We start from the raw sequence: 10,626 nt of genomic DNA, 5'->3' as shown, positions 1-10,626 counted from the left end.
GTAAGTGGTATGTTATGATAAAACAAGTATTTCTGAAAGTAGTGCAATGTTTACCTAGAATGTCAGTGAATTGAATTTATATCAATCTGCTATTACTTCTAAATTTTTCTATCATTTTGGAGGACTTCAGACTTTTTAAGTACCTGTTAAAAGTACCCCTCCAATAATTAAATGCATATATCATTTTCCTTCCATCTTTTCTTATGAAAGAGTTCTAGTAAAGTTCCTTTACTATCCAGGTTGAATGAGACTGTGTGAAAACTAATGATATTTTTCCAAAAATCTGTGTAGGCAGTGGGTAAAATGGCAGGCTGCCCACAAATTACATCTGAGAGACACAAAGTTAACATCTGGCAAGTTTAGTTAACTGTTGTCTGTGTTAATAAAAAGGTAATCAGAAAACAGAGATGATGACAAAGTTCAGAAATAGTTCCATCCCCATAACCAGTATACCATGGGTGATTTGCTTGGTACCTTTTCTGTTAATTTTCTTGTCATCAGTCCTTCAGTGTTATTTCTCCCATGTACTAGAGTACCTTCCTTACTTCCAGTAATAGCTGCCAATTATAAACAGAAATGAGGCTGACAGGAGTTTTACAAAGCAGGAATGAAGGGGAGATTTACCTGAGTTATACTAGTTATTAAACTGGTTGTGCTGCAAGGCAAGAAAACTCTCATTAATTCTACTGAGATTACATATGCATCTGGAAAAGCTCTTGTTTGTTACACAACCTATGCTGCCACATCTGACTGCAAATGTGAAACAGAAACAGAGCACTGGTGTTGTCTTAACTATAATACGTTATCTGTCTCCTGGCCAAGCCTGGTTTCGTTATCTGTTCAAAACAACAAAAAAGTGTCCAGTGCTGTACATTTGGGAAGTTGCTGTGTCTGTGATGAATAAAGAATTTGTTCTCATGCTGGGTAGCTATTAAGAGTGAGGCTTAAGCTGAATGCTTTTCTCAAAGCACACCTTCTCACTATTCTGTCTGCTTTTCCTGTCAGGGATGACTGGTGGTGGAGAGCCTTGCGGAGGCTACAGGGAGTGACTGTTTTAGTCCCCACTTGTCAACAGCATGGGTGTATAAAGGGGTTGCAGTGACTTGATGAGGTGTCCCATCTCTGTTTTTCCCACTGAAGTCAAATACAATTCCTCTAACCTGGGAGATGAAGGGGAAGATGCCCAGCTTCATGACTAGAGCCCCCCTTACATCAAGAGAAAGCATAAATGCCACACTGGCTAAGGAGAAGGAGTGAAGGTAGGGGAAAAGCAGAGTCCTTCAAGCCTCTTTGTTTCATTCTGCATTCAGAAAATGCAGTTGTTTACTTTGAATCATGTTCTAGGTTTGGTTTTTTTTTGTGATCATGAGACTAGAGTTACACTATATGTAGTTGTTTCTTCATGCTAGAAAGGTTCATTTCTCAGCATGAAGGTGAGCATAAATTGAGGAAAAAAGAGTTTTAATTCTGTTTCTGACATGCACTTTGGGCCAAATTTCAAATCTGGAGGGAGAGAGGTCAGCTGTGTTTGTAGATTCAAAGATTAGGTCAAACATTTGGAATTGGACTTGATCCTTCTGGGTCCCTTCCAAGTCAGTATATTCTGTTATATCAGTGAAAATCCTAGTGAATCTAAATTCTTTAACAATCAGGTACTCAATGATTTGTTATTACACCTTGTTTATTAAACCATGACACAAAAGATTTTCTGGCATGACTTCAAGTGGCAAAATGGATACCAGAGTCTCACAGCACAAACCAATACAAGCAATATTAATGGATGATCACTTCTGGAATTTGGGCAGTAATACTTCTCCAGTAGTTTCTTGTTTCTTTTTTTGTTATTTGAAAGAAAGAGTCACATTTAACAGGAAAGGGAACCAAATCTCTCCATTATCCAGTTAAGACTCTCCAGCCTTACTGACAAGTGTCCAGGTTAGCACATTTTAGACAGCATAGGCATATTTTGTTAGAACTTGTGGGGAATGCTGACTCAGGATAAGGCAAAACCCACAAGGCATTGAACTAATTGTGAAATGCCTTGTGTGGAAAAATGACTTCCTGATCCCTGCAGTAGCTGCCAGTGCTTTGAAACCTGATGTTTGAATGTCTGCATTGTGCTCCTGCCTGCAAGACAGTAATATTAAGCTTCTAAACATAATTTGTAATATCTACATTTATATATACATCCATTTACTGTGAACTCCTATTCTGAGAGATACTGTGTAGCTGAAATACTGCAGTGAATTTCTAACACATTGAGCTATTTGAGCTGATTGAGGTGCAAACTGTAAACAGATAGTGAAAAGGGCTGTAAGTCCATAATTTTGGGAACATTTTTACAGCTTTGTTAACCTGACTCTTTATAAACAAAGTAGAGTTTTAACAACGTATTTGACTGTCTCAAAATAGATGAGGTTAATATCAAGTCTACCCCCAAGCGTCTTGACATAATCTCAGGAAAATGACTTCTGATGGAAACTGTGTCAATGAAAACTACCCACAAAATCAATTTTTGCAGAGTAGGCTGAATAGTCTCTTCTATATCAAAAGTGTCTTTGTGTTTGGGAACCAAAGATATTTCCCATGGTGGGAATATCTTGGAGCCTTGCAGTCAGGTAAACCCAGCCCTCCTTCTGCAGAAACTCGTTCTCATTCTGGAAGAGACCCAAAGACTCTTGGACCCATCCCCATAGGGTTCAGCATATCCATATTTCTAAAAGCAGTGCATTTATACCACCAGAGGCCAGAGAAGACACTTGGAGTGGTTTGATTTTACCCCTCATTTTTATTCCTGTTTTATTCATGTTGCAGGCCACTTTTGGCTAGCTGGCAGAGTAACAATGCAGCAGGGTTGAACGAGTGCCAATTTAATTTCTATACAGTTTCACTGCCACATTTTTGAAGGTGGGCAAAGGCCACAGGTACAGGAAATGAAGGGTACAAAAATACCACAGAATGGATCTGTACCTGTTACAGGACATAAACATGGTAATCTACAGAAATGTACTTGAAAGTCCTGTTTGTTTAGGTTAACACCAAAACTTGCTTTTGCCAAGTGCTTACAGCCAAAGGAGAGTGAGTTCCTGGGATGTGCAGTGCAGTGCATGGTAGCATTTCAATTGGCCGGTGTATAGAAGGTTCATAGCATTGCAGAGGGTTTATTCATTTAAGTAGAAGATGTCCAAATAGATCCAAATGAGAAGTTTTTCTATGCTGCCTTGCATAGCAAGGTTAAGAAAAAAACAGTGACAATTTAAATAAATCAGATGTTTTTGCTGAAGATTATACTGTCATTTTCTCCAATTATTCTTGACATTTCACCCATTCATATTGTGATCTGAGTTAATAATGGAAGAAAACCCAGCTCTTGTTGCCTTGTTTATTCTTTGTTCTCAAGGAGATAAGCTGTTTATAAAGATAACTTATTTGTTATTTAAATCACTTTTACAGAATTTGTTTGTTTCCTTGTTTGAGTTTCTAAATATATTGCAACAATTGTGATGCATCTTTGAGATGCCTATTCAATTCACTATGATTTGTACTGGAATTCATTCCTAAATGGGCACAGGTGTTGATAGCTATAATATGCTGGAATGAGTCAAAACCAATAAATGCCCAATAGAGGGAAGATGAAAGAAAATGCACTGAAAACAGCTCTTTTAGGATGTGATAAATAGGCACTTTAATTCACTACTTAATTAGGTATATAGCGCTGAAGATGTGTCTGGAGCAACTACATATTTTAAACAGCTGAACGTGCTAGAGTGTAACTTCAATGACTGCTAATATTTTCAAGATCATAAACATTATTTTTAGAATTAGCAATACTATTCAGGATATAATCAACTTTTGTTTGCAAGCTGTTCCATAGTTCCCTAAAGCAACATTTTTCAATACTTTTGTTAAAAAAAGTTCATTGATATTCTATGAAAACTATTTGCTCACTTTCTCATGTTGCACAGAAATCAAATGCTAGAATGACGATGTTACAAAACCAAAAGTCAGTTTAAGCACTTCCTTCGTGCCTTACCAGGAACAGACACTTTGTAAACTATTTCTTACACAGTTCTGCAGACAACATCTCCTGAAGCCCAAACCTGGTCTTTGGGTGCATTTCTATCAGGAATGACAGGCTGGCCAATGTTATGATTAGTGATTCCTGAGTGCCAGTGCCCTTCCCTCAGAGTGCAGGCTTTTTTCATTGTGCCTTTCTGTCAAAAGAACTTTGTAGTTGCAGTGGAGGGGCTTGGATAAGGCAGTCAGGTACCTACCAAAGGAGGAAGGTGGTCAGCATTCTCCCGAGGAGTTCTCAGAAATCCCACTTGGGTATTTGAACTGATACCAAAGACAAGGTTTACTGTATGCTAAGCAGACCCTGAGACTAAATCAGGCTGTAGGGTTTGAATTATCTCCAGAGAAATCTGCTTTTATGTTAACATATCTTGTTGTTGCATTTTAAATACACATTCATAGGCATAAAAATTATACTGATAGACGTGAAACTGATACTGCTGATGTGCAGATAGGTTGTAACTCTGGCCAAGGATATGTGTCCTTAATATTTTACAAATATCTATCCTTAGTATTTCATGGTCCATGTTTTTAGAGATAAAAGCAAATAGCACAAGACAGAAATTATCCACAAATGCAAATTCAGTTGCCAAAACTCCCTGATGACAGCTGTGGCATCCAATACAGGCATGATGCAGCACGATACAAATTACAGACTCACAGAATAGGTAGGGTTGGAAGGGGCCTCTGGAGATCATCTAGTCCATTGCACCTAGAACAGGTCACCTAGCAGGTCTAAGGTCAACTAGAGCAGGTGACACAGAAACGTGTCCGGGTGGGTTTGGATGTCTGCAGAGAGGGAGAGCCTATGACCTTGCTGAGGAGTCTGTTCCAGTGCTCTGCCACCCTCCGTGTAAAACAGCTCTTCCTTGTGTTGAGGCGGACAAGGAAGTTCAGTTTGGAAACTGAACTGGAGTGCATGGAGAGGGCAGTAAGGTGTTGTGTGGGGCTCCAGGTGGGTTTGGAAAGTGGATTTGTACCAAGTGGCTGAAGTGGCTGTGTAGGGAGTGCAGCCCTGGAGCAGCCAGGCAGGTGGGCTCCTCGGGGGCTCCCACATTGCCTGCAGCACAGTTTGGGGGGAAAGAGGGGGAAGGAGCCAGGGACCAGCAAAGGACCTGGGGGTGCTGGTTGACAGCGGCTCAACATGAGCCAGTGTGTGCCCAGGTGGCCAAGAAGGACTCTGGCATGCTGGCCTGTATCCGGCCAGCTGCACCAGGGCAGCGATCGTCTCCCTGTACTCAGAACTGGCAATGCTGTGCCTCAAATCCTGTGTTTGGTTCTGTACTTCTCACTATACAAAGGACATTGAGGGGCTGCAGCGAGTCCAGAGGAAGTCAGTGAAGCTGGTGAAGGGTCTGGAGCACAAGTCCTGTGAGCAGCAGCTAAGGGAGCTGGGGGTGTTTGTTCAGCCTGGAGGAAAGGAGGCTCAGGGCTGACCTTATTGCTCTCTCTAACTGCCTGAAAGGAGGTTTTATCCAGGTGGGGTTGGTCTCTTCTCCCAGGCAGCCAGTGACAGGATGAGAAGACACAGCCTCAAGCTATGCCACAAGAGGTTTGGGTTGGACATGAGGAAGAATTTCTTCACAGAAAGGGTGATTAGATATTGAAATGTGCTGCCCGGGGAGGTGGTGGAGTCACCGTCCCTGGAGGCTTTTAAGGAAGACTGGACGTGGCACTTAGTGTCATGATCTAGTCGACATTGTGGTGATAGGTCATAGGTTGGACTCGATGATCTCAGAGGGTTTTTCCAATCTAATCGACCCTGTGATTCCGTGACCCAGCGGGAGCGGTTCGCCCAGCACCGGCCGCGCACGGGCTCCCCCACAGCCCCGCGGGACTCTACTTCCCAGCGCGCCCCGCGCCCTCGCCGCCGCGCCGGGAAGATGGCGGCCCTTGTGTCGCCCTTGGCTACTGCGCGCTACCTGCTGCGGGCCCTGGGGTGCCGCGGCCGCCTGCTCCCGCCGCACAGAGGTCAGTGCCGCTGCCGCCGCGGCTCTCCGGGGCTCGCCAGGCCCGGGCGGGCGACAGGCTGCCGGGGCACCGCGCAGGAAGGGCACCGAGGAGCGGTCGCAGGAGCCGGTGCGTGCCTTCCCTCCTCGTCGTGCCGCGGGTCTGTCCCCGGCGGAGGGGAGGTGGGTGGCGGTGCCGGGCAGGGCACGCGGCAACCGCCGGGACAGGCACGGGCCTCGCCGCTCTGCCGTGACCCGCCGGTGTCCTCGCATTCCCCTCCTGGGCTTGTCCGCGACACAGCCCCGCAGGGGACCTGACTGCCGGGGTGGCGCCGGGAGTCGGCCCCGGTCACCGGGTGACCCGCGAAGGAGGCCCGTGGCTTCCCGAGCTGGTGATGCCGCTTTCTCCATGGGAAATAGGGCCTCGGTGTGCTGCCCCGTTAAAGCCTTGCGGCTGCACCGGGGCTCGGCGAGTGCGCCGCTGGCTGGCAGCGCTTGGGCCGGGCCTTGGCGTGTCTCGAGGACTGTTCTCCCTCAAGGACCCGCCGGGGTATAACGAACGACAGCTGCGCCCTCACAGCCTTGCTTTGAAAGCCTCTTCAGTATAAAAATTTAAAGAGTTTTGTTAACTTGAGGCTTAGGTTAGGAGCAGGGATCTTTTTTCTTCAGTGAGAGCTCTTCGTCCTCTGCCAGTCTGGTCAAGGTGTGAGAATTCTGCTAGTGACTGGTGGGTCCCAGGATTGATAAATGTCTGCATCCACACATTATGTTGTGATTGTAAAATATTTATACATCCTAAGAAAAACAGACAAGCACTGCAGGTAGTACTGTTGTTGCATGTCTTTTATTTTATATTGGTCTGACACTTGGACTGTATGTAGGTTGTTTTTTATAACCAACATACTAGCATTCAGAAGAAGTTGTCTGAGCAAATTTAGAGGCTTCAGTCAGCTTCTGTGTCAAAGAAAAGGTAGTCCTTGCATATGTTGTTTGAGGACAACAGACTACAGGGATGGGCTGCCATCATGGAATTGATTTATAATCTTGGTTTTATGATCACTGGTTTATAGTCTTTTCTTTGTTTTTGTGATTTGCTTTCCACAGTTGTGTACCTTTTCCTTAATTAAGTAAAGACATGACAAGTATTATCTGTAAAGTCACAGTTTCACTGGTATGGTTCTCTTGTCTCTCCCTACTTTCATCTATAGGTCAGGTTGTGAAATGAGGTGTGCATGGAAAAAATACAAGTAATCTAGCAGAATAATGTATCAGGCACTTATGCAAAAAGTAGAATTCTAGTTCAAACTCACGTTTCTCTAGAAGATTAAATACTGTGTCATATGCCGCCTGAATGAATGGCCTTCAGAGATTCATCTGAGGCCATATAATGAGACAAAAATGCAAATCCTTGTCCTTACATCTTAGTTGCAAACTGCATCTTCTGGTTTGAACCACTAATTTCAGCATATGGGGGGTTTTTATGAGTTTTACATGATATTGGCCTAACATCTTCAATTTATGCAGATAACTTAGTGTGTATGCCTCCCCCCCAATATGGTTGGTTGGATTTTGATTTTTTAAGCTTTCTGTTAAGCACTGGAAAGTAAATAATTTTTTCAGATCACCTCCTCTTACATTCTTGTCATTAATCATAGTGCAATATTTTGAAAGGAGCATTTGTGTATTATAGGACTATAAATGTATTTTTAGCTTTATACCTAGCACATGATCTCTTTCCCAAGAAGCTTACATGACAAGTCTTTGTTCTTCTGTAGGTTTATTCATGTGCTTAACTTTAACACATAATTTATCCAAATCCTTGTACATCATGGGGCAATTTACCTATTTGAGACTGATTCTGCAAAACTTGCATATATATTTAACAAAAAATGAGACAAGAGAACATGATTATTGCTTACAGATACTAATATGAAAATAAATTCTTTCTGATATTTTGCTATCTTTGCTCCTATTTTCACACAGGAAAATAACCTTTGGAGCTGCAAGACTGTACCATTGCCCTTCCTCGTCACTGTGGTGTCATCTAAGAAGGAAACATTTTGCAGCAGTTCTATTACTGGCTTAATCTTGAGTTTAGGTCTTTGATACCACCATCTGCCCGTTGATGAAAGTTCCCTCTGACTCCCAAGTCCTCTTTTTCTGTTGCGGCAGTTGTGTTTCATGGGCAGTTTTAACAGCTTTACACTAAGAGCTTCAAGGTTTGAAGCAGTTTGGCTTCATTGTGACCCAAACTGATATTCTGAACTTCAGCTTGGATTATTGAAAGCATGACAGTTTTTAAAAGTTGGTTTCTATGACTTTTTTTCCCCTCTCTCCACCCAAATCCCAGGGTTTGTGAAAAGCTCTCAAGGCAGATTGTGCTGGCAGAGCAGTAATTAAGCAGATGTGATCCTTGTACGATGCATTAACACTGATTTAGTAGAAGCTATTCCAGCTTCTTGATCATGACTGTCAGCAAAGGTGGCACTTGGGTGATTTTGGGGTACTGAATGTTTTTGCATTTGTCATCTACAAGAGTTTGGTTTAGATGCAGTTCTCACAACTGTTTGCAGTTCTGCATTTCTTTGCAGTTGGAAATGTTCTCTATTTTTAAGACAAACAGTAATTAACAGCAAAGAAGGAAGGGGGAAGTGTTAATTCTCTACCTTGTAGCTTGGTTACCCTTCTGTGCTCTCAACCTCTTGGCTGCTGTCAGGATCAGTTTTGGTATGCCACAACTCAACTTCCATTTCAGTTTGTCTTTTTGCATAAATAACTCTAGTGCCTGCCTCAGAAGTGACTGCTACTTTCATAAGCTGTTCATTGAAACTCACATCCCTTTTTCTGTGTAATCTCAGATATCACTTCTAAGTAGCAGTAGAAAAACTCAACAACACACTGATCAGTTTTCCAATATGCTGCTTTTTTCCAGAGCAGAAAGTTCCTGGAGTTAAGAACATTTTTTATAATTTCATGTAGGCATTAATTATCTATGCAGTGGTAAATTAATGTCAGTTTACCAAATATGTCTTAAGTCTCCGACTTGAAAGAAATTTTCTTGTAATTCCAGATTGGCATTTTAAAAATAAGTTTTATTTGCCTTGGTGAGATTTTCCCCTCCGGTTTCTTTCTTTTTTGGGTGTGTCATGGTAGGTCTTCACTGGAGCTGTGTCTGTGATCCTTGTATGTGCAAGCAGAAAGGCACATGCAAAGACCTAATTATATGGTATGAAATAAAGTGAGATTATACTGATATATGTATGTTTTGGGAACAGGAATTTAGGAAAAAAGTTGCAGCTTGGTGTCAAATCTAAAGAAGCAGGGAGCATCAGGTTAAATGTGGTGATATCCAGCACTGTCCCGCACCCTGAAGGTGGGAAAGGTAGGTTATGGATAACCATGTCTAATTTTACACTGTTCTGTGTAAAACTGTGTGAACAGTGAATTGATGTTGTGGTTTTCTATAGTTGTATCCAGAACACTGCATAGGTGTGGAGGATGCTTTTTCTGAGTGTGGCGCTTGAAGACTTCAGAAGGGAAAATAATAAATGAGTTGCAGTTTCTGTAATACAAAGATTAGATAATGAAACATTAAGGAATAAATGAAAACCTCTATTTTGCAGTGTGAAGAGGGCTGTAGGACTACAGTTAGTACACTGAATCATAGGTGATTCCTATAATTGAGTGATAGATTTTACAATCTGTTCCACAAAATGCAGGTTAGAATGGAAGGTGCACATTTTTTTCTCTCTTAGGATATTGTATCACTTGTACCTTCTGTTGACTTATCTCTTATCTCTAAAACCCCACATGCTCTTCAGTAGCATCTGCCCTTCTTTTGCAGCTACAGGTGTGAGTTTATCACTTAATCAGTTACTGGGTGTCTCCTGGTAGTGTACTGTAGTGCACTCCCATGATATTTAATCCCAGTGTTCAATATTATATTAGGAGAGCAGTGAGTGATTTGTGTCAGGACACCCTCTATGGCTGTTTGGGCACAGTCTCCACCTCTGTCACATGCTAACAACAGAGTACTTTCTCCCACTCCCAGGATGGTTAGCTGTGAGAACATGTAATCTGAGACAAACCCCATGCTTCTGAGCAGTCCTGCTGCTGATGTGCTTTGTCCATGGCCAGGAAGGTCATGAGCCACAAACCCTTTCTTACCCCTAAATCAGCTTTTTTTTTTTTTTTCTTTGATCCTGTGGTAAGCAGTAAGAACTTAAGAATTTATAGATATAAGGGCACACTGGAGCTCTCAAGGCCATCATGTACTGTATTGCAAAGGCACAGATAGTTCAGAGGTATGGATCATGGGACTGAGGTAGACTGTTTTTTGGGAGTGGAATAGTAGAAAACAAGATGAAAAAGTTTTGAGAGATCATCTGAGCAACCTGGTCTGGTGGAAGGTGTCCCTACCCATGGCAGGAGTGTTGGATCTAGGTGGTACTTCAGCTCCCTTCCAACCCAAGCTATTCTGTAATGTGTGATCTTTCCTTTGCCCCTTCCCTTCAGAGGCAGGTCAGGATTAGCTGACCTGTTCCTGACAGATTTTCGTCAAACTTATTTTTAAAATTCACCCCAAATAGTTGGGAGTTTTACA

At 42.5% G+C, this 10,626-nt stretch overlaps 1 protein-coding gene across 2 annotated transcripts in view; it reads left to right on the top strand.

The window, feature by feature from the left end:
- Window positions 1-5,942: 5,942 nt before the first annotated feature.
- The window catches only part of AFG1L (AFG1 like ATPase), a 59,977-nt gene continuing 55,293 nt past the window's right edge, over window positions 5,943-10,626 (top strand). Inside the window, exon 1 of one of the 2 annotated variants that reach the window (XM_030945121.1) lies at window positions 5,943-6,045. In XM_030945121.1, the coding sequence (XP_030800981.1) occupies window positions 5,958-6,045 (88 nt within the window). In that variant the 5' untranslated portion in view covers window positions 5,943-5,957. Of the gene's footprint in view, window positions 6,154-10,626 lie in introns of both variants that reach the window. The other variant, XM_030945120.1, reaches the window with a different exon arrangement.

The sequence above is a fragment of the Camarhynchus parvulus genome, chromosome 3 (assembly GCF_901933205.1).
Source record: "Camarhynchus parvulus chromosome 3, STF_HiC, whole genome shotgun sequence".
Taxonomy (NCBI): Eukaryota; Metazoa; Chordata; class Aves; order Passeriformes; family Thraupidae; genus Camarhynchus; species Camarhynchus parvulus.
The sequence above is the reverse complement of the archived record's forward strand: the minus strand, read 5'-3'. Positions and strand labels throughout refer to the sequence as shown.